The sequence below is a fragment of the Moschus berezovskii genome, chromosome 15, assembly GCF_049115385.1.
Source record: "Moschus berezovskii isolate FMDL1 chromosome 15, NW_MosBer_1.0, whole genome shotgun sequence".
Lineage (NCBI taxonomy): Eukaryota > Metazoa > Chordata > Mammalia > Artiodactyla > Moschidae > Moschus > Moschus berezovskii.
Window position 1 is genome coordinate 72,441,485 of NC_142474.1, and position 23,342 is coordinate 72,464,826.

General features: G+C 44.8%; 1 protein-coding gene and 1 non-coding gene across 2 annotated transcripts in view; both read right to left on the reverse strand.

Moving 5' to 3' along the window:
- Positions 1-17,728: 17,728 nt before the first annotated feature.
- TAF3 (TATA-box binding protein associated factor 3) overlaps positions 17,729-23,342 on the reverse strand; it is a 120,753-nt gene continuing 115,139 nt past the window's right edge. The window contains exons 6-7 of the mRNA XM_055427275.2: positions 20,571-20,677; positions 17,729-19,625 (exon numbers count right to left, since the gene is read on the reverse strand). Coding sequence (XP_055283250.2) covers positions 19,511-19,625; positions 20,571-20,677 — 222 coding nt within the window. The 3' untranslated portion in view covers positions 17,729-19,510. The remainder of the gene's footprint in view (positions 19,626-20,570; positions 20,678-23,342) is intronic.
- On the reverse strand, positions 20,930-21,001 carry TRNAG-UCC (transfer RNA glycine (anticodon UCC)). The gene has a single exon. It is a non-coding gene; the product is annotated as a tRNA-Gly (tRNA).

Genomic DNA, 23,342 nt, shown 5'->3' on the forward strand with positions numbered 1-23,342 from the left:
CTAAGGAAAGGGCCCTCGAGGTTATAGGAAGCCGGACCACTAACACCAAAGGCCACAGCAATCTGGAGATGTTATGATAGCATCTTCATCCATCGTAAAATACATCGGTTATGAAATAACGCTTATTAAACTCCAAACCCCCTGTAAGATAGGTTTATCCCCGTTTCACAGGTGACCCAGCCTTTCTGGTCATGACTCCAGCTCTCATTACTGCTCCTGGGGCTTCATTTCTTCCAGGAGACCTCAGTGTATGCTGGGGAATGTCCGTGGGGTTACCGGAGTATTTCTGTGTCTTCATCCTTCCGTCCTGTAACCTTGTGTTTGCCTGATGGGCACCCTGCTAAGCTCTGAGACAGAGGAAACTGTCCCTGAGCCCAGGTAGAGTTGGAGGGGGGGAGGAGGACAAGCAAATGGATCACTTGAGATGCAATAAGCAGTCTGTAAAAAGCCTGCTGTGTGAGAACAGAGGACAGAAGGCTTGGGCATGTCCCTGAATGTTCACCAAATTGGGAAGCTGGATCTGTCTCTTGGGTGCTCACAGTGCAGGGTGGGCAAGGAAGAGATTTTCCACAAGTAAACAGGCAAGTTCAATAGCACTGGGATGGGGCTGGGGGTTGGGGAAAGGATGAGAAAGGTTGTGTGTGGGGGGTTCCCAGGTGACGCGGTAATGAACCTGCCTGTCAATGCAGGAGACGTAAGAGATCGGGTTTGATTCCGGGATCGGGAGGATTCCTTTGTAGGAAGACATAGCAACCCACTCCAGTATTCTTGCCTGGAGAATCCCATGGACAGAGAGGCCTGGCAGACTACAGTCCCTGGGGTCTCAAAGAGCCAGACACGACTGAATCAGCTTAACACACTTGAGCAGGGGAAGAGCGGGAGGGGTCAAGACTCAGGGCAGTGAACTGTGGAGTCCAGCTAAGTGGCTTTATCTGGTGGGCACTGGGGAACCAGTGATGGTTCACGCAGAGGGGCAGCGGCATCAGAATGAATGGAGTTAGAGATTCCACGTGCCATTCTGATGACAGGGCTCCCCCTGCCCGCTCCCCACCCAGTCACATGCCCAGAACTAAAGTGTTTGCCTCAATACTTTCAAATTGTATACAGCAACTGAGTAACACTCCCCCCACCCCCAAATGCTTAGGCAAAAGCAACACTTACACCAGGGCTCCTGCGTCTGTGCGTTTTCTCACGACGGCTGCTAGGGACCCTGGTCCCCTGGGCTCTTGTGAGTGTGTTGAGAGCAGCAGCTCTGGTTGCTGGTTATGATGCAGGCACATCCCTGCCTGGACCAAAGGTACTCTGACAGTTTCACGGCCACGACAGAAATCAACCAAAGCCCAGAAGGCAAGCGGTGACACCACCTAGGACACCACGCTGCGCCGCGACTGTGATGGCAAGAGACAGGGAAGCCGCTGCCCTCATGAATATATGGCAGGTATCTACAAACCCTCACGCTAATTGATGGGCTCCCTATATATCATCCTAGATAAAGGGCCCCTGTGCAGTAAATGCTGATGTTGAGAACACCCTGATAGGGCTTTGTTAACAAGAAGATAACAGGAGAGCAAGATATGTTTGTTTAGCTGCCTATAGATAAACCCAATAGGTCTTCGTTAACTTTTCATGACTGATGGCAACCGCTAACCATGATAAATAATCCTGCGACGGGGAACTTTATTTAAAGTGCCAGAAATGGGACCTACATTTTTAGCTCTTTTGAATGAAGAGGAAGTGTTTTCTGAGTGTGAGCACACCTATATGATAGTACACCCGTGCCCAATTTTCACTAAATAATTTAAATCATCAGCTGAACCCCTGAACAAAGTTGACCTTTGGTACTTTTTCAGGGTTTGCTGTTTTTCAACCTTATGGAAGTGGAGGAGGTCTGAGGGAGGAACTGGATTTTACAGAATGAAATCTAGTCCAAAAAAGTGGCAGAAGCTTTGGAAATCAACACAAATGTTTTTGGATCAGCTACAAACAGGTAAAAATGCTTCAATATTTTCAAAAATATTCCTCAGTATTTGTTAGGAATATGGTGGCCAGAGATGGCCCATCTCTCAACATATTGGAAGTTGCAAAGTCTTTTCCAAAACTGATGGCTGCATAAAGATTTATTTTTCAAAGCTAAAAAGGTAAGTTTTTTACTGTCTTAAACAATGTCTTGATACATCATGCTTTACCTAGTGCCCGACTCTTTGCGACCCTATGTACTGTAGGCCGCCAGGCTCCTCTGTCCAAGGAATTCTCCAGGCAAGAATACTGGAGTGAGTTGCCATTTCTTCCTCCAGGAGATCTTCCTGACCCAGAGATCAATGGGTCCTCAAATCAGGCTGTGTCCAGAACTCACCCCAAATGAAATCCTGCAAGTGCATGGAAGGCAGCTATTTCATAAAACTGCATCCAAAGAGACCAAACTCATGTGCTATTGGAAAAAATGATCATCCTACTGTTACCTTTCTTGAAATCTTTTTTTTTTTTTTTTACTAAAAGCATCATTTGAATTTTATCTTTGCTAAAATGCTAGGAGGAGTGAGGCGTCTGACCTGATCGAATAATCTTCTGTATCCTGCAGACTAAACAAATTTGATGGAAGAAGTGACTCTGGGTCTCTAAAGTGACCCAAATTTGCCACCAGTAAATGGAGATCTCAGGTGAAATGATGTTTCTGTTAAGAAAAAGAATATGAAGTGGAATTTGTTCTAATGTAGAAAAATGACTGCAAAACCCATAGGTTAAATATGTCCTAAGGTACTAGGGAAAGCTTTCTGTCTGTCTTTTTTTCCCCCTGATGTGTCACAAATAAGAAAGAGCTATTGTAATTCAGGTCCGTTTTTGGTTCTAACTCTCTGGGGCAGGTCAGTCCTGAAAGCATCAGATTTGATGCCCTAGACTCCCTGGAACCTCGAGTTCACATCCCCAAGGGCTTGGGCTCCACCCTTCCTCCTTCCTGGGCAATAAATAGCATGGAAACCAGGTTATCTGTGTGGCCAGCTTTCAGGAAAGACCTTGAAAGCAGACACGGGGTGGACCTGAGCGGTCACGTGGTGCTTTCCATTACCGTGGGGTTCACCGCTGGGTGGCTGCAAGCAACCGTTCAGAAAGCAACTAAGCACCCCAGCGATCCCAGGAGATACTTCTCGCGGGTCTCTAATAGAAGGCCGTTTCAAAGCCTGCCTAGACTCCGAGGCAGCCGGCTCCCTTTACCCTGGTGTAAAGCCATTGGGTGGCTCCATCAGATTAGGTGTGAGACCGGGGGAGGGGATTCTGAATGTTTACTGTTACATCCAGCTTCCAGTGGCAGGTCCATAGCGCCTTCATATCTTAGCACTCTATTTTGTATTCGTGATTAGTGGGTTGGCTTCGGTACAACCCGATTAATCTTTCTTCCTTTCTTTCTGGTTCAAAGTGATGGTACCCTCACCTGGGTTTCAACAGTCAAGTTACTGAAGCCATGGCACACTTTTTAAAACTTCTGCCACTTCTTTACTTAAGGGGCACCGTCTTCACTTGAGCTTTGAATAGATTGTTTGCCCAGTTTCTGAAAGACCAGCTTTTCTTGTGGGGGAAAAAAAAAATCAGACAGTGCCAGCCAAGACCATCAAATGGTTGGGCTGAGGTTCGTTTTAGTGACCTGAGCTGTCATTGCACCTGAGCAGTGACTCGACCAGACAGCTCTCCTGGGCCTTCGCTTACTATTTCCCCAAATTATTGCTTTTCCTTCTGACCTTTGAGCACCAACAAAACATGAGTAACAGCTTAATGAAGCCAGATTCTTATTTCCAACTGCATGATGCATATTCAAAATGATGGCCACGTGATGTGACTTTTGTGTCTGTAAACTGCACAGTTTCAAAAATTACACATGAAAGTTGATGTAGGAAGTGTTGTGAGCTGTAGGTTGTAATCACACCATGTATCTTTACATAAACATCCTTCAGATGAGTCTGTATCCATAGACCTCTGAGAGACAACGTGGGCCACTCAGAATTAGCCAGTTCTTTGGGAAAGGAGGTGAATAAACTTCTTTTGAATTCGGTCAGGATTTCTGCTGCATTAAATTGCTGTATTGTCTGTGACCACGAACTGAAACATGGGCTAGCTTGGTTTGGGCAGTCTGGGTAATTTGAAGCCCTCCAAGAGGGCTGCTGCTGCTGCTAAGTCACTTCAGTCGTGTCCGACTCTGTGCGACCCCATAGATGGCAGCCCACCAGGCTCCCCCATCCCTGGGATTCTGCAGGCAAGAACACTGGAGTGGGTTGTCATTTCCTTGCTGAGTATTTTGTAATTGACAAGCAAAACCTCTCTGTTGTTTTTAGTGATTTGAAACAAAATTCGGTGACAGTGATTTGTCTATAAAAACATTCAAACAAATAACTAACCATCCAACAAACAAAGTAACTGTTGAAAGGGTCTGTATTATCTTCACGATGCTATAAGCCACATGGAAGCAGTTCACACATCCATGGAGTCAGTGTATGCAAATGAACAAGTGTGTTCCTGTTAATGGTTGAATCAGTGTGGTAGGAAAAGTTCACTACAATCTTATACAAACCACTGAGAATTGGTATTTTGTACATAGGAGAAGACTCCTGGATACATAAAGTATGGACTTAATGAGAAATTGCTACTAAGTTGAAAACTAAACTTTTTATGTTTTCTTGCCTTTTCTGGTCTATTGACAGTGTGTGTGTGTGTGTGTGTGTGAAGTCGCTCAGTCGTGTCCGACTCTTTGCGACCCCATGGGCTGTAAACCTACCATGCTCCTCTTTCCATGGGATTCTCCAGGCAAGAAAGTTACATAAATGCCTCTATACCTTTAAGAATATCCTCCCATGCAGGAAATGTTAGGGAAAATACCCACCTGGGCAGTAACTTTGCCACCCCACCGCTGTACAGCCATTGTGCCTGCTAAAGACATGCTCTTCTGCTGTTCTTTCTAAAAATGTGCTCTTGTGAGAGGTAAACAGCCTGAAAACGATGTGCTTTTTCTTAAACTTTATTTTTAATTGGAGGATCATTGCTTTACTTTTTTTAAATTTATTTTTAATTGGAAGACAGTGCTTATTTTTTTGTGTCCTGGTTTTGTTTCAATTTTTAAACTGTAAGCCCATGTTTTTTAATTTTTGTAAAAATAAATCCACACCTTTAAAATGCTGAGGATCCCACATGCCGCAACTAACAGCCAGTGCAATCAAATAAATAAATAAATACTTTTTTTTTTTTTTTTTTAATGCTGAGGGCAAGTCAGCATTTCTTATGGGGTTCCTTGCATACAACACATATAGTACTTCACCCCTGGACCTGCTATCATAACAGACAGTGGTTAGATTTGATGTGTCACTATCTCTGAAACGGAACTAGTTTATTTATAATATTTCAATTCTCGAGCCCAGTGTGAGAGCTACAAGGAACCGGTAGATCTCATGGGACCTCTTCATTTCAAATTGACGGGGCTGAGGCCCTGGGGAGAGTTGGGCACACACTTAGAAAATGAGGCTATGATGTCAGAGCTTCCTGGCTGTGTAGAAGGTCAGAGCTCTGTTGAAGGAGGAGCAAAGAACGTCCACGGTCATGCGTGTCCCAAAGCTGCAGTGATGCCCTAGCGACTGGCCGCCTGTGGTCATCTACATTTTAACTGGTTAAAATTACTTTAAAATTTAAACGTTACTTTAAAAGTTACTTTTTTTTCTTTAAAATTAATATATCTTTTTTATTTCAATTAGTGAGAATTAAAACTAGGGATTCCCTGGTGGTCCCAGTGAGCTGATAAGACTTTGTGTTCTCAGAGCAGGGGATCTGGGTTTGATCCCTGGTTGGGGAACTAGATCCCAAGTGCTGTGCCTCAACTAAAAATCCCACACACCACAACTCGGCTCAGACAAACAAACAAATTTTTTACTAAATAAATATTATTTTAAAGTTAAACAAAATTAAACATTCAGTTCATTAGCTGAAGTAGCTGTGTCTCAAATGCTCCACAACTCATGTGGCGGTGGCCCCTATATTGGACAGAGCAGACGTGAAAAGAAAGACTTAGCCCTCTTCACCGTCTGAGCCAGGAGATAAATGCAGTGACCCTAGAACACAAATGCTTGTGTGCGGGAGAGATTCCTAACCACAAGGGGAAAGGGTGCAATGGCAGATCCTCCACTAGGGGGTGCTCTAGACACCAGAGCACCCTTCTGGCTGTATCACATTCAGAGGGTTCTGAGAAATTCCTCTTGATGAAGAGAAAGTTGAGTTTCCTTCCTTTCAGTTCAGTTCAGTTGCTCAGTCGTGTCCAATTCTTTGCAACCCGTGGACTGCAGCATGCCAGGCTTGCCTGTCCATCACCAACTCCCCGAGCCTACTCAAATCCATTGAGTCAGGGATGCCATCCAACCATCTCATCCTCTGTCGTCCCCTTCTCCTCCTGCCTTCAGTCTTTCCCAGCATCAGGGTCTTTTCAAATGAGTCTGTTCTTCGAATCAAGTGGCCAAAGTGTTGGAGCTTCAGCTTTAGCATCAGTCCTTCCAATGAATATTCAGGCTGACTTCCTTTAACTGGTTGGATCTCCTTGCAGTCCAAAGGACTGTCAAGAGTCTTCTCCAACACCACAGTTCAAAAGCATCAATTCTTCGGTGCTTAGCTTTATGGTTCAACTCTCACATCCATACACGACTACTATAAAAACCATAGCTTTGACTAGATGGACCTTTGTTGGTAAAGTAGTGTCTCTGCTTTTCAATATGCTGTCTAATGGCACCCCACTCCAGTACTCTTGCCTGGAAAATCCCATGGACGGGGAAGGCTGGTTGGCTGCAGTCCATGGGTCGCTAAGAGTCAGACATGACTGAGCAACTTCACTTTCACTTTTTACTTTCATGCATTGGAGAAGGAAATGGCCACCCACTCCAGTGTTCTTGCCTGGAGAATCCCAGGGACGGGAGAGCCTGGTGGGCTTCCGTCTAAGGGGTCGCACAGAGTCGGACACAACTGAAGTGACTTAGCAGCAGCAGCAGCAGGTTGGTCATAGCCTTTCTTCCAAGGAGCAAGCATCTTTTAATTTCATGGCTGCTGTCACCATCTGCAGTGATTTTGGAGCCCCAAAATATAAAGTCTCTCACTGTTTTCATCGTTTCCCCATCTATTTGCCATGAAATGATGGGACCAGATGCTATGATCTTAGTTTTCTGAATGTTGAGTTTTAAACCAACTTTTTCACTTTCCTCTTTCACTTTCATCAAGAGGCTTTTTAGTTCCTCTTCACTTTCTGCCATAAGGGTGGTGTCATCTGCGTATCTGAGGTTATTGATATTTCTCCCAGCAATCTTGATTCCAGCTTGTGCTTCTTCCAGTCCAGTGTTTCTCATGATGTACTCTGCATATAAGTTAAATAAGCAGGGTGATGATATACAGCCTTGACATACTCCTTTCCCAATTTGGAATCAGTCTGTTCCATGTCCAGTTCTAACTGTTGCTTCCTGACCTGCATACAGATTTCTCAGGAGTCAGGTCAGGTGGTTTGCTATTCCCATCTCTTGAAGAATTTTCCAGTTTGTTGTGATCCACACAGTCAAAGGCTTTGGCGTAGTCAATAAAGCAAAAGTAGATGTTTTTCTGGAACTCTCTTGCTTTTTCGATGATGCAGCAGATGTTAGCAATTTGATCTCTGGTTCCTCTGCCTTTTCTAAATCCAGCTTGAACATCTGGAAGCTCATGGTTCACGTACTGCTGAAGCCTGGCTTGGAGAATTTTGCACGTGACTTTGCTAGCGTGTGAGATGAGTGCAGTTGTGTGGTACTTCTGATCCATTTCCTGCACTGAGGCCTGAGGCTGTGCAGGAATGGACAGGTTAAACCATGAGCATGCTGAGTGAGGGTGAAGTCTAGCAACTGCTTGTCCTCTATGATTTATTATTTCATTTTTTTTCTCAAACTTTAAACTTTTTATTTTGTTTTGGGGTATAGCCATTAACAATGCAGTGGTAGTTTCAGGTAAACAGTGAAGGGACTTAACCATCCATATACCTGTATCCATTCTCCCCCAAATCACCCTCCCATCCAGGCTGACACATAACATTGAGCAGAGTTCCCTGTGCTATACAGTAGGTCTTTGTTGGTCATCCATTTTGAATACAGCAGTGTGTACGTGACCTTCCTAAACTCCCTAACTATCCCTTCCCCCAGACAACCATAAGTTTGTTCTCTAAGTCTGCGAGTCTCTGCTTTGTAAGTTCATTTGTGTCATTTCTTTTTAAATTCCACATATAAGGGATGTCTTATGATATTTCTCCTTCTCCGACTTACTTCACTCCGTGTGATTCTCTCTAGGTCCATCCATGTTGCTGTAAATAGCATTATTTCATTTTTAATGGCTGAGTAATATTCCATCGACCATGTGTATCACATCTTCTTTATCCATTTATCTGTTGATGGACATTTAGGTTGCTTCCAAGTCTTGGCTATTTAAATATTGTTGCAATGAACATTGGGGTGCATGAATCTTTTCAGATCATGTTTTTCTTAAGATATATATACCCAGGAGTGGGATTGCAGGGTCATATTGTTTTAGTTTTAGTTCTCTGAGATTGTTCCACGTTAGAATTAGAAAGTGCCAAAGTCAGATCCATTGCACTTTGACTTGCTGTGTATTAATGTCTGTTGTCTAGGCCTGCTGATGGAAGCACACCGCTCCCTCCACCGCCCACCTCTGGGTGCTGTTCAGATGGGTATAAAGTTGAGCTGGAGAAAACAGAGCCTGGGATGAAGTCTCTCTCCTAGTGACCTTCTGTATCCAGAAATCAAATCATTGGATAATAAAATCAAATAATGCCTTGTCCAACTTTCAAACCTTGATTGTAAACCAAGTTTGCCTTTTTAAAATAAAAAAATTGAATTGAAGTATTGTTGGCTTACAACACTGTGTTAGTGTCAGCTACACAGTGAAGAGGTTCAGTTATACATACATGTATATGTTTGGTTCTTTCCAGTATAGTTTGTCAGAAGATATTGAGTAGAATTCCCTGTGCTATACAGTAGGTTCTTGCTGTGTATCTATTTTTATATAGTACTGTGTGTACATGTTAATCCCAAATTCTTATTTTAGTCTTCCTTTTCCTTCCCCTTTGGTAAACATAAGTTTGTTTTCTATCTGTGAGTCTGATTCTGTTTTGTCAACAAGTTTCATTTGTACTATTTTTAGATTCCACATATAAGTGATATCATATAATACTTGTGTTTCTCTGATTTACTTAGTATGATCGTCTCTGGGTCCAACCATGTTGCTGGAAATAGCATTATTCATTCTTTCTTTTATGGCTGAGTAATATTGCATTGTATATGCAGATGACACCACCCTTATGGCAGAAAGTGAAGAAGAACTAAAGAGCCTCTTGCTGAAAGTGAAAGAAGAGAGTGACAAAGTTGGCTTAAAACTAAACATTCAAAAAGCGAAGTTAAAGGCATCTGGTCCCATCACTTCATGGCAAATAGATGGGGAAACAATGGAAACAGTGAGAGACTTTATATTTTGGGGCTCCAAAATCACTGCAGATTGGTGACTACAGCCATGAAATTAAAAGACTCTTGCTCTTTGGAAGAAAAGCTATGACCAACCTAGATAGCATATCGAAAAGCAGAGACATTACTTTGTCAACAAAGGTCCGTCTAGTCAAGGGTATGCTTTATCCAGTGGTCATGTATGGATGAGAGAGTTGGACTATAAAGAAAGCTGAGCGCCAAAGAATTGATGCTTTTGAACTGTGGTGTTGGAGAAGACTCTTGAGAGTCCCTTGGACTGTAAGGAGATCCAACCAGTCCATTCTAAAGGAAATAAGTCCTGGATGTTTATTGGAAGGACTGAAGCTGAAACTGAAGCTCCAATATGTTGGCCACCTGATGCGAAGAACTGACTCTTTGGAAAATACCCTGATGCTGGGAAAGAGGGCAGGAGGAGAAGGGGATGACAGAGGAAGAGATGGTTGGATGGCATCACCAACTCAATGGACAGGAGTTTGAGCAAGCTCCAGGAGATAGTAAAGGAGAGGGAGGCCTGGTGTGCTGCAGTCTGTGGGGTCCCAAAGAGTCAGACATGACTGAGCAACTGAACTGAACCGATGTATGTGTACCACGTCTCTTTATCCATTCCTCTCTTGGTGGATATTTAGGTTGCTTCTGTGTCCTGGCTATTGTGAATAGCGCTCCTGTGAACATAGGGGTGCACGTGTCTTTTTGAATTAAAGCCTTCATATTTTCAGGGTATATGCCCAGGAGTGGGGTTGCTGGCCAAGACCTCTCTTTAATGGGATATCAAGATCCAGAATCTGAGTCTCATAGTAAATCCAGGATTTATATAGCACTGAAAAATTATTGGAAGAGCAAGATAATACCTACTAACAGATTAAAAAACAATTCCTACAATAGATACTATGGCTCCCATTTGTTGAGCTCTTTCCATGTGTTAAATGCTTTGCGTCAGATCTTGTTCAATTTTTGCAATTATCAAAAGAAGACATTCTCATTCTCCTTTGACAGAGAAGGAAGCTGAGATTTAGAGAAATTAAATATTTTATTCTATTTCATTCAGCAGTTGAGCAACACAGCCAGGATTCAAATCCAGATCTCACACACACACAAAATGTGTGCTCTTGGCTACCATCATGCTGCCTAGATTCCTTAAAATTCAGTTAAAGGTCTAAACACGATTTGAAAAAAGACACATAAAGCAGAAAATATGAATTTAATGCATGCAGCTCATCAACCAGTCTGTAAGCTCTCCTGTGGGGGGCCATAGGTCTGGCCAATTCTATTCAATTTCTAAATTCAATTTCATTTCTAAACATTGGTAAAAATACGGTAAGTAAAACATATTGTTATCATACTTCCAACAATATTTGACTTGGATTGTTCTTCCTGGAAGTGAGCTTGATTCCTAGGAGTCAGGGAGGTAATCTGCCCGTGTCACAAGGAAGTTCACCGTGTGGAAGTTCAAATCATCCAAAAATTTCCTCAGGTTATATTTTGATTATTTCTTTTCTTATACTGTTTGGAATGTTGACTAAAAATTTTTTTCTAGCTTTTAGAAAGTGAATTCTCTAGAAGGAGGTTTCTGAATGACCGGTTCCTCTTCTCTCCTTCATTCTCTTACTGCTGACGTGGCTGTTTACAATAAGGCTTCCCTGTTGGCTCAGTGGTAGAGAACCTGCCTGCCAACGCAGGAGACGCGGGTCAATCCCTGGCTCAGGAAGATGCCCTGGAGAAGGGAATGGCAACCCACTCCAGTATTCTTGCCTGGGAAATCCTATGGATGGAGGAGCCTGATGGGCTATACAGTCCATGGGGTTGCAAAGAGTCGAACACAACTTAGCAACTGAACAGCAACTAATGTCAACATTCACAAAAACAAAGAAGGGGCTTAGAATGTCCTGCGTGTAGCCACATCCACACACATCCCCCCAAACACCATTAGGCATCTCCCTGGGCTGCTGGAATACAGAGATGCCCTGAGACACGTCCCTAGAGTTGCAGAGAGAGATGACAGAGAATTACATTAGAGACGCGCTCCACACCTCAGAAATGGATCCAAGCCACAGTGCACAGAAAGATGGCCAGTCCTAACTCCCATTTGACCAAGTTTCGATTATAGGTCCACGAGACCAAGGAACATCACACCATAAGACACTGTCAACCAACACAGACGTCAGACTATGTATAGCATGAGTCCTTGTATATAAAATCCTCAAAAAGGAAAAATGGCATCAAATAAATGGGATGAACACAGAAGTGGGACAGTCAAGAGAGACCCTGATAAACCCAAGGATGGTGGCTCCTCTGTCAGGAGAGAGGGGCGTGGATGTGGGAGCAGAAGCGTAGACTCAGGCTGCTTCCAAGCCCTGCAGCTGTTGTTTAGTCTCCCAGTCACGGCCGACTCTTTGTGACTGCACCGACTGGAGCCCACCAGGCTCCCCCGTCCCTGGGGTTCTCCAGGCTAGAACACTGGAGTGGGTTGCCACTTCCTCCTCCAGGGGATCTTCCCGACCCAGGGACTGAACCCTCATCTCCTGAATCTCTGTAAAAGGCTTATTCCTCATCTGGGAGGCGGCCATCCTGACACCACCTTATAGTCATTTGTTAAAACTCTGCATACGTTTTAACTGTTTTTGTGCTTGTTCCTCTTTAGAATAATAATAAAAAAATCTGAATTGGGAAAAAAGAAAAGCAGTAAGTTAACAAAATTACAACCTTCCCAGGAACTTTCATGCATTGGAGAAGGAAATGGCCACCCACTCCAGTGTTCTTGCCTGGAGAGTCCCAGGGACGGGGGAGCCTGGTGGGCTGCCGTCTATGGTGTCGCACAGAGTCAGACACGACTGAAGCGACTTAGCAACAACAACGTGGTCTCACCAAGGAAGTATGATAAGAGAGGAAAAAACATTTATAAACACCTGTATAGTTTTTTTTTAAAGTATGAGGAAAAACTTTTTTTCCTGAACTTTGAACACTCGGGGGCAATCAGAGCTTCCCAAGGAAGCTGCCGCAGAATGTGTAGAACGCAACTTCCCCGAAGTTCAGCTAACAACCTCTCCAATGTCATTCTCCACAAACACCTCACGCGGAAACGGGCCATGGGTGAGGTTATTAGTATTTTGGTTTCACTTTGGGCAAAGCATAGAACCGAGCTGTAAAAATCTGAAACTGAAAACATTTAGGCGAACCACACGGTGATCTTTCCTGTGACACGGGCAGATTACCTCCCTGACTCCTAGGAATCAAGTTCACTTCCAGGAAGAACAATCCAAGTCAAATTTTGCTGGAAGTATGATAACAATATTTTTGACTTACCATATTCTTACCAATGTGTAGCAATGAAATTGAATTTAGAAATTGAATAGAATTGACCATATCCATGGCCCCCCACTGGAGTGCTTACAGGCTGGTTGATGAGCTGCATGCATTAAATTCATATTTTCTGCTTTATGTGTCTTTTTTCAAATTGTGTTTAGATCTGTAACTGAATGACTACTGATGACTACTTTTATTATAGATTTAAATAAGCCCCAGAATCAGCACATTTTCTTCAAACCATTGAATTTGGCAGTAGTTAACTCATTAAGGCCAATGAGTCTTCAGTTTTGTGTAGTTTTGCTTAAGATTGTTCTATTCTAAACGTTTCACTAATCAAAAATAAGATCAAGCTAAAAAAAACCGAAAAACTCCCTCAAAACTTCAAAAGGTTAACAAAAGCTTGACTAAGTTCCAAGGATATAGTAGGAGGTAATTGCTAAGGGGAAAATGTCTAAAATGATTGCGTTCTGAAAACCCCAGACCTTTATGTCTTGTGGCATCCATCTCTTCACAAAGAAATGCATTTTTTCATATATTGTCAACTCCGCTAGTTTCCAGAATAGTTAATGTAACTGTGCGCTAAGCTTTTCAATATTCTGTTCTAAATATAAACATTTCAAAATATAAAGCTGTGTCCAGATGAAGAGCCACCACAGTCTAAGATGAAGTGGAGGAAGAACTAGCATAGAAGGGGCTTCAGGAGTCAGTGAAATGCGAGTTGATACGCAGACGATTGTGGAGCAAGTACAAAACGGTGGCGGCCTGCTGGCGGAGGCAGACGGAACCTGGGTCTAGCGCACATACGCCACTTTCTGCGCGTTGCCGTTTTCATGAAGTGTGTCCAGCTAACGTTGGACAAACAAATCCAAGTGTTTCCAACTGTCCTTCTAGAAACTAACCTAAAAGCTGAGTGGTCTGGAATGAAAAAAGGTAACCAGTGGTTGTTTGACTACCTCACGTGTAAACTAAATGCTGTGTTTCCCTGATAGGAAGAAGAAAAGGTTCAGCTATTCGCCGGAATATCTGATTCCCAGTGTCACCTCCTGGCCGGCACTTGGGGATTAATAGTTTCTTTAGGTATTCTGGGCCGCGACAAATTCAGGATTCTCAAAGAGTTTCCTAAGAGAATGACCGTTACTATTGTGGAGAGACGTTATTCAGAGCATTATCTGTTTCATTCTTCAGTTGGGACGACTATCTACTTCTAGACTTGGACTTCTAAAGAAGACTGCTATGATCTGGAGAGATTGGCCATAAAACTATTTGTATTGAAAACTTAGCCCGTGTGCCTTTAGTGGACTTCATTCATTAGCATTCTCACCGGCCGGGTTTCCATATCTCAGTGTTCATTTTATACTTTAATTTGGTTACCAGGGCCTTTGTTGAATCGTCCTATTCAAGGGAGAACAAAGGCAGTTGAGGTGATACCGTGGAGTGAGGCAGTATGTTTTATCTTTGCGAAAAGCCCGACAGGGCCAGAGTGCTCCGATGCCCTCTGATTTTCTGCAAGACATTTGGAGCCGCAAATCATCTGAAGGGTAGGGCTCCTCGCTGCACTTCGGTGCAGACACCTTCAGAAGACAAGCAGCTTGCTGGTCAGAGAAATGAGCTTCTTGACCCCGTGCGGGAGGGGAACGTGTCCCACTCCCGCAGGAAACACCCTCTGTGCCTTTGCATCACATTTTCTCAGTCCTGGAAGTTTTTCCAATGCTTGCTGCTCTGTGACCTTCTTCTCCCTCAAAAGTCGAAACCCACTCTCTTTCAACCCTCCTCCACTGTCGGTGGAAATGTAAATTGGCACAGCCGCTGTGGAGAACAGTAGGGAGTTTCCTTGCTGCTGCTGCTGCTAAGTCACTTCAGTCGTGTCCGACTCTGCGTGACCCCATAGACAGAAGCCCACCAGGCTCCCCCGTCCCTGGGATTCTCCAGGCAAGAATACTGGAGTGGGTTGCCATTTCCTTCTCCAATGTGTGAAAGTGAAAAGTGAAAGTGAAGTCGCTCAGTTGTGTCCGACCCTTAGTGACCCCACAGACTGCAGCCTACCAGGCTCCTCCGTCCATGGGATTTTCTAGGCAAGAGTACTGGACTGGCTTGCCATTGCCTTCTCCGGGGAGTTTCCTTAAAACACTAAAAATAGAGCTACCATATGACACTGCAATCCCACTCCTGGGCTCACATCCAGAGAAAAACATGATCCGAAAGGATACGTGCACCCCAATGTTCAATGCATCTCTGTTTACAACAGCCAAGACATGGAAGCAACCTAAATGTCCATCAATAGATGAATGGATAAAGATGTATGTGGTGTGTATATATATATTTCATGTATATATGGAAATGAATACTACTCAGCCGTTAAAAAGAATGAAATAATGTCATTTGCAGCAACATGCATGGACCTAGACAGTGTCATACTGAGTCAAGTAGATCAAAGAGAGGGAGAAATATCTTATGACATCCCTTATATGTGGACTCTAAAAAATGATACAAATGAACTTAAAACACAGAAAGAGACTCACAGACTTAGAGAATGAACTGATGGTTGTGGCGGGTGGGGGAGAAGGGCCAGCAGAGAAGGAACTGATGGTTGTGGCGGGTGGGGGAGAAGGGCCAGCAGAGAATGAACTGATGGTTGTGGCGGGTGGGGGAGAAGGGCCAGCAGAGAATGAACTGATGGTTGTGGCGGGTCGGGGAGAAGGGCCAGCAGAGAATGACCTGATGGTTGTGGCGGGTGGGGGAGAAGGGCCAGCAGAGAATGACCTGATGGTTGTGGCGGGTGGGGGAGAAGGGCCAGCAGAGAATGAACTGATGGTTGTGGCGGGTGGGGGAGAAGGGCCAGCAGAGAAGGAACTGATGGTTGTGGCGGGTGGGGGAGAAGGGCCAGCAGAGAATGAACTGATGGTTGTGGCGGGTGGGGGAGAAGGGCCAGCAGAGAATGAACTGATGGTTGTGGCGGGTCGGGGAGAAGGGCCAGCAGAGAATGAACTGATGGTTGTGGCGGGTGGGGGAGAAGGGCCAGCAGAGAATGACCTGATGGTTGTGGCGGGTGGGGGAGAAGGGCCAGCAGAGAATGAACTGATGGTTGTGGCGGGTGGGGGAGAAGGGCCAGCAGAGAATGAACTGATGGTTGTGGCGGGTGGGGGAGAAGGGCCAGCAGAGAATGACCTGATGGTTGTGGCGGGTGGGGGAGAAGGGCCAGCAGAGAATGAACTGATGGTTGTGGCGGGTGGGGGAGAAGGGCCAGCAGAGAAGGAACTGATGGTTGTGGCGGGTCGGGGAGAAGGGCCAGCAGAGAATGACCTGATGGTTGTGGCGGGTGGGGGAGAAGGGCCAGCAGAGAATGAACTGATGGTTGTGGCGGGTGGGGGAGAAGGGCCAGCAGAGAATGAACTGATGGTTGTGGCGGGTGGGGGAGAAGGGCCAGCAGAGAATGAACTGATGGTTGTGGCGGGTCGGGGAGAAGGGCCAGCAGAGAATGACCTGATGGTTGTGGCGGGTGGGGGAGAAGGGCCAGCAGAGAATGACCTGATGGTTGTGGCGGGTGGGGGAGAAGGGCCAGCAGAGAATGAACTGATGGTTGTGGCGGGTGGGGGAGAAGGGCCAGCAGAGAATGAACTGATGGTTGTGGCGGGTGGGGGAGAAGGGCCAGCAGAGAATGACCTGATGGTTGTGGCGGGTGGGGGAGAAGGGCCAGCAGAGAATGAACTGATGGTTGTGGCGGGTGGGGGAGAAGGGCCAGCAGAGAAGGAACTGATGGTTGTGGCGGGTGGGGGAGAAGGGCCAGCAGAGAAGGAACTGATGGTTGTGGCGGGTCGGGGAGAAGGGCCAGTCAGGCTCTCTGGGATGCACATGCGCACACTGCTGTACTGGAAGTGAATCACCAGCAAGGACCTACTGCACAGTAGAGGGGACTCTGCCCAGTGTTATGTGGCAGCCCGGATGGGAGGAAGCTTGGGGGAGAACGGATACATGCATGTGTACGGTTGAGTCCTTGAGTCCCTTTGCTATTCACCTGAAACTATCACAACATTGTTAATCAGCTATGTCCCAATACGAGATTAAAATTTTTGTTTTTAAAAAGACCAAAAAAAAGCCTTGAATTTTCCAGTCAAAAAAAAAATAAACCCCAAAACCCACTCTCTATTGCATGGGTGCCCTCAAGGTTTTCTCCTGATTAAAACCATCATCTTTCCCAACACAACCCTTCCTCCTCTTGTCCAACACAGGCTTTTCATTTCCCTGTTTAGTTTGACTGCATCAGGGTGAGTGAATTCACCTCCATCCTCTTCGTGGCGTCTGTAAAACTCTTTTTCTTCAGTGCAACTTTATGTGGGGTGATTCAGCCCAGCTTTCTAACTCTGCTTCGGAACACCGGGGTTTTATTCTCTAATCCACATTTCCTTCTGCAGTTTCTTGGACCCCTTTTGGTTGGTGTACGGCTAGCCATCCGGTAGAGACGGAGACCACCAGCCCATTTCACACAGGCCGCTGAACAGTCAGAAGACAGTAACAACTCCGAGTCTCTGGTGACCTGGACTGGATTCAGCTCACTGACCCAGAGGTGAAAGGCTCTGTATTCCATTACTAATCCCCCGAGCTCTTCGGCCCCCTGAAAATGATTCTTTGGTTTTATTATTGCAAAGGCCATTTATAAAATCATGAACTGGATTTAGGAAAGCAACCATGAAATAGCAAAAGACAACGAACTGATTGAAATTCCTTCAGTGTCCTGCGGGCTGAGGTCTCTCAGACAGCGGGACTGGGGGAAAGTTCTATATCGGCACTGTGTTCTGATTTCAGTGGCGTGACCAGCTCACTTAGATGTGGCAAGGTCAGATCCACTGACCATGCCTTGAGGAACTAAATCCTAAGTAAAGAAAATGGAAAAGCCAACTATGAAATAGCCAATAATCCTTTATTTTGCACTTCCCCACCCTCATCCCTCTCCAAAAAGCACTAATGGGGTAGATTCTGTGCCTGTGAAAATATTGTATAAAGTATTTAGGATGATCTCAAATTAATAGAACAAAACCACGTATCTCAACATAGATGCTTTCTTTGTAGGCATAGAAAAATGTTGGCTTCTAGAACAAGGAGGGCAATGAAATACTGCACTCGAGAGGGTGACACTGATCTGCAATTTAACATTCACGGCAGAAAACCTCATTTCTCTAACCACATAATATGTTTTAAAATATGATTAATTCATACACTAATATCAATTTACTTGGCATTTAAAAAAAATCACAATTTCTATTAATATATTTGTATTAGGTTCAAAGCCTATATTCTAGCATTCAAGATATCCATTACACTGGCCCAAGACGGGATTATTTCAATCAAGTAAAAGTCCATATTTATTCCAAAGTTGCTAAAATATGCTAATAAAATTAAATTTGATGTTTTACATTAAAAATAAAATATTTGGTTTATCTCTCAGACATCTATTAACATATAATAAATAGTGGGCAGTATAGTAATATAATAAAGTTTTGTGATACCCTGAAATTTGATGAGTTTTCTTTAAAAAAAAATTGCATAATATACTTCATTTCAGCCTTAAACCACAATATCAATGAACAGATTTGCAGAAATAAAACAATATAAACACAAAATGCTACAGTATTTTTTTTTTTTTTTTTTACTTTCGGGGAATCTACATGTCCTCTGAAACAAAAGGAAGTCAAAGAAATTTACAGAAATAGAAGAGATAACAAAACAATTTCAAATCATAAGCCATAGATTTAAATTGCCTTGTTTTCCTTCCAACTGCTCAGGTCCTCCCCACAGTGTTCTGCGAGGGTTCAGCTCAAGGTAGGTAAGTTTGAACTTACGTATGGCTCTTTTTTTTCCAGCCTTCTTTGCTTATGTACAGCAGTAATTACAGACGTGGCTGAAACCGCAGCGCATTTCACAGAAAGCCAGAATTAAACACGATAAAAAAATTTTAAAAATAACTACTTCATAAATATTTATTATTTACATTAGGGGAGATCTCCTGGTGTGCAGAGTTTTCATACAAGCTGATGAGATGGGTAAGCCATGAGAAGACCACCAGCAGTTTGGAGGAAAGGGCAAAGTCGGGGACGACAGAGAGAGAGAGGACAGGTAAGAGTCAACAAAAACAATTTGCAGAAGAGCCAACAGGACATGATAGAAACCTTTTTCTTAAAAAATATAAGGTATTTCACAAAAAGCCTGAACATTTTACATGTTAGTACTAAAAACAGGGGGTGGGGTGGGGGAAGCTTCATATATTTTTCATCACAAAAATATTTACTGACACTCCCCCTGGAGTTTTCTTTCATGTGATTACGATTATCTGACTACAGAGGGGAGGAGGCTGGAGACACATACAGCCGACCCACGTCACCCTCGGGCACGGTCAGGGCAGGCCACACGCCATCTTCTCAGCTAACACCTTAAGGAAAAGGCCCTGGAGAGAACTGAGGAAAATCGAAAGGAAAGATTATAGTCTTTTTATTATTAATACTTGTCACTGGTAATAGGAAATGGAGGCGAGGCCCCCCAGCGTGAGTTTTCCTCCAGGGGCGACCACGTGGCCCTCGGCCGGGGCCCTCGCAAGGCCCCGGGGGTGGGGGCGCGTTCTGTCCTCAGTCTGGCCGGGCTCGGCGGCCGGGCGATGCGGCGCGGGGCGGGCGGGCACCCCCGCTCCAGGATCAGTGCGCCCGGTGCTTCCGCTTCTTGTGCTTCTTATCCTTCTTCCTGTTGGAGCACTTGGGGCAGAACCACTGCATCTCTTCCGGGGGCGCGGCCATGATCCCCACGCAGGGCCTACACGGGATCCAAGCAAAAGGAGCTTCAGACAAACGGGCTTCAGCGACACACATCTTCTTGTCCTACGTTTTTCAGGAATTTCACATCATTCAATAATCTGTTAGGTTTATGGGATCGATCCCTGGGTTGGGAAGATCCCCTGGAAGAGGGAAAGGCTACCCACTCCAGTATTCTGGCCTGGACAATTCCACGGACTGTATAGTCCATGGGGTCGCAAAGAGTCGGACAGGACTGAGCCACTTTCACTTTCAAGGTGCATTTACCAGATGCCCAAGTCACCAGCTCTGGCGGACAGACACTGCTGCACTCCTGCTGGGTGCGTGGGTGATCACCTTACATGAGCCCCTTCCCCAGGCCCTGCTGGAGACATTAATTAGCTCATTCATCCTTTCAGCCAGAAATAGTCTAATTCTTCTGAGCCATGGCTTTGTTTTTATCTCAGGAATATTGTATAGCATGTGACTAAGTGGATTCCTATCTTTTCATATCTGTTATTTTCAAGATAAAACAGCAAGACTGTTTGCATACACCCTGATGCCGTTCCTTCCGTTAGGGGAAGGCACTGAAGAGCTGTGGAAACCAATCAAGCTGTCCCTTTACTTCTGCACTTTATGGCAATGTTCACGGGGTTCCCTCAGTGTTTCTACAGCTGCTACAGAAAATGACTAACAAGAAAGGGAAGGGAACCAATCCCCTGTATCTCCTTTTCCCTTTCTAAAGAATACGTGAGCTAAGCGACACATCAGAATTTAGGCTGAAGAGTCACAGTCTAAAGACTAATTTTTGCAAACAATACGAACGCCATTCTCTTGGCACAGGGATTCTGCTCCAGATGCTCTTCCTGGGAGACGAGGTGCCCTGGGAGAAGAGCCTGCACGGGCCGGGGCCATGCATGTGCTGAGCCTCTCCGCCCCCCTCCCCCATGTCCCGCAGGGGACTCACCAGTGGTACCAGTCATCACATTCATCACAGCCAATCATGGGGCTCCCATCGTCGGGCTTATTGCAGCCGGGACAGATCCAGATTTGGTTTCCCCACTCGTCTCGGATCTGGGGGGAGCGAAACCAGAGAGGCATTGAGAAAAAAGAAATCCCAAAAAGGGCATGATTACTACACCCTGTGGAGCTAATAAACTGACAAACTAAAAGAACAGACAGAAAAACCCAGGAGCTAACAATTAAAGTTGTGATCATGGTCCTCACTATCCTGGGATCACATGGAATAAAAAATGCTACTAAAAGTTCAATGATAAGACCTTTCTACTTTTTTTTTGCCACGTTGCATGGCTTGCAAGATCTTAGTTCCCTGACCAGGGATTGAACCTGGGCCCTGGCAATGGAAGTGCCGAGTCCTAATCACTAGACCATCAGGGAACTCAAAAGACATTTCTAATGGCTGTTTTAAACTGTCTTTTGAAAGTCATAAAAACAAAACATTTGATAATTATTTCTGTGAGCCATGTGACTTACAGTCACCTTTATCTAAAAAAAATACTGAAACACATAGGTTCTGAATCACTAATGCCTGATACCTCTGAAAGCTACCTAACTCAACTCTGTTGTTCCCTCCATTGCATTCACAGGTCTGGAATTAATAAATACGGCCTATGTGCATATATCGCCTTATTACTTATTAGCCAAACCCTCCTCCTGAACTGGCTGATAAGATCAAGGATATAAAAGAGTTGTTACTAAGTAACTTTCCATTCCCTTTATGACATTTTCAGCAAAGTACAATCAACTAAAGGGCAAATGAAATAAGGGACGCAGGAGGCCAAAGAGCCACACGTTGTCACGTTATTTTGCAACAAATATGCTGTGCTCTGGACTTGACTTAGCAGTTCCAAATAAGAAGCATTCCCAACTGAACCACCTCCTCAAATTCCACATGAACAAGACCAATCTGGAAGAGACAATTCTATGACAGGCTTTCAAAGCCAGCAATAACTAAGAGTTAATTTTTTAAAGTTTTGCTGATCACACAGCATATAATTTTGTTCAGTTGATTTTGCAGGCTGTGGTCTCTCCTGGTACGTTCAGATACAACTCTGACTGGATGTGCAGAAGAAAAACGGGTTTTTGTTTGTGTATGATGGGTGTATGGGAGGCAGAAACGGTTCATTCTAACTCACGGAATTCTAACTATTTTAAGGTCTGCCATTCTGGAAAGTCTCTGCAAGAGCAGACAAGGCTGTAAAGGTTTCCTGAACAAATCTGTGAGCAGTCACATCCCTGACTCGGGCCTAGTCTCCAGTTTCAAGCAGAGAGACCACCAGTCAGCCTGTGCCAGCCGTCTGCGGTGAAGGCCAGCCCAGTACCCCGAGCCCTGAAGCTGCCGTGCATGCCCTGTCCTGCTGCTGATTCTTGAAATTAGGAGGCCGTGACCCTGAGACGTGAGAAATCTGCTACAGTGCCCATCTCCTCGCAGTTTACTAAGCTCTTTCGAAAACACCTGATTTGGTTTCATCCTCCTAAAACAATGCTTGGGTAGGTTAGAAATGGGGAGCCTGGAGCTGAAGGAATGTCAGTGCCAGTTCCAGTGTCACAGATTGGGCAGCAACAAAATCAGCCTGTGTCCTTCCTTCAAATCACAATTTTGTCTTCTGTCTACAAAGTGTCTCTGAGGGGACAGAGGCTTTTCATCTAAGTTGTATATGCAAGTCTGATCTATCTCCAGGGAGCGGACTCAAAAATCCACGGGAGGATCAGATTTTAGAGCTAGAACACACCACAGGGATCACCTTGTCTAACAGTCCCTGGTTACAGCTGAAAAAAATGGAGGTCAAGGAGATCACGCATAAAGTCCTCCCCGACTGACCCATCTTGGGGTGATGTGGCTTCAATTAAACACCTGTGGCAACTGGTCCTTGAATGCACTGATTTAATGACCACAGATCTTTGTACCATGTCTTCCACTGTTGTCTTGAATTGCCAATTTAACATTTTCTCGTTACTATTTCATGTCTTTATATCCTCTCTGAAGACTTCTGAGACTTCCTCCTTATCCTCTGTATCATGATAGTGCCTCAGACACTTAATGATTCATTGAAATTTCCTTTCAAAATGCCCGTATAGAAACGTAATACTTGTGTGATTTGTAACAATGGCAGGAGTCCGAGTCTGTCGCCTCCCAGGCACATCTATTCTGAAAGATCCGCGCCACCACCAGGCCGACACGTCGCAGTCTACACACTCGGTGGCCTCACTGTGTCAGCTCACTGAGGACCGCCGTGTGCCTGAGAGCTTCTTGTCACGTGCTCGTGTGTCACACTACGGAGCCCAAAGAGCCTATTTATTACTCAACTGAATGCAGGGTTTGAGTCAGACCTGATACTACTAAGTAGGGACGAAACATGAGAAAACGGTCTCGTGACAACTGTGTGAATGCATTTGTCAAGGTGAGTTTTCCCACCTGAAGACAGGCTTGGACTCGGGAAGTTCTGTGGTTTACAGGTTCATTTCCTTTCATTCTGCAGGCCCTGATATGTTCTGGACCTCAGCCAGTGAGATACTATAATTAGTGCTCCTGCTCAGAAAGAGCGGCTGGCCCATGAGATGTGTGCACGTCATGCTAATTATTCTCTGAAGTGAATCACTGCTTGTTCAAAAAAGTCAATGAGGAGTTTGACTGTCACTGCTGCTGCTGCTAAGTCACTTCAGTCGTGTCTGACTCTGTGTGACCCCATAGACGGAAGCCCACCAGGCTCCCCCGTCC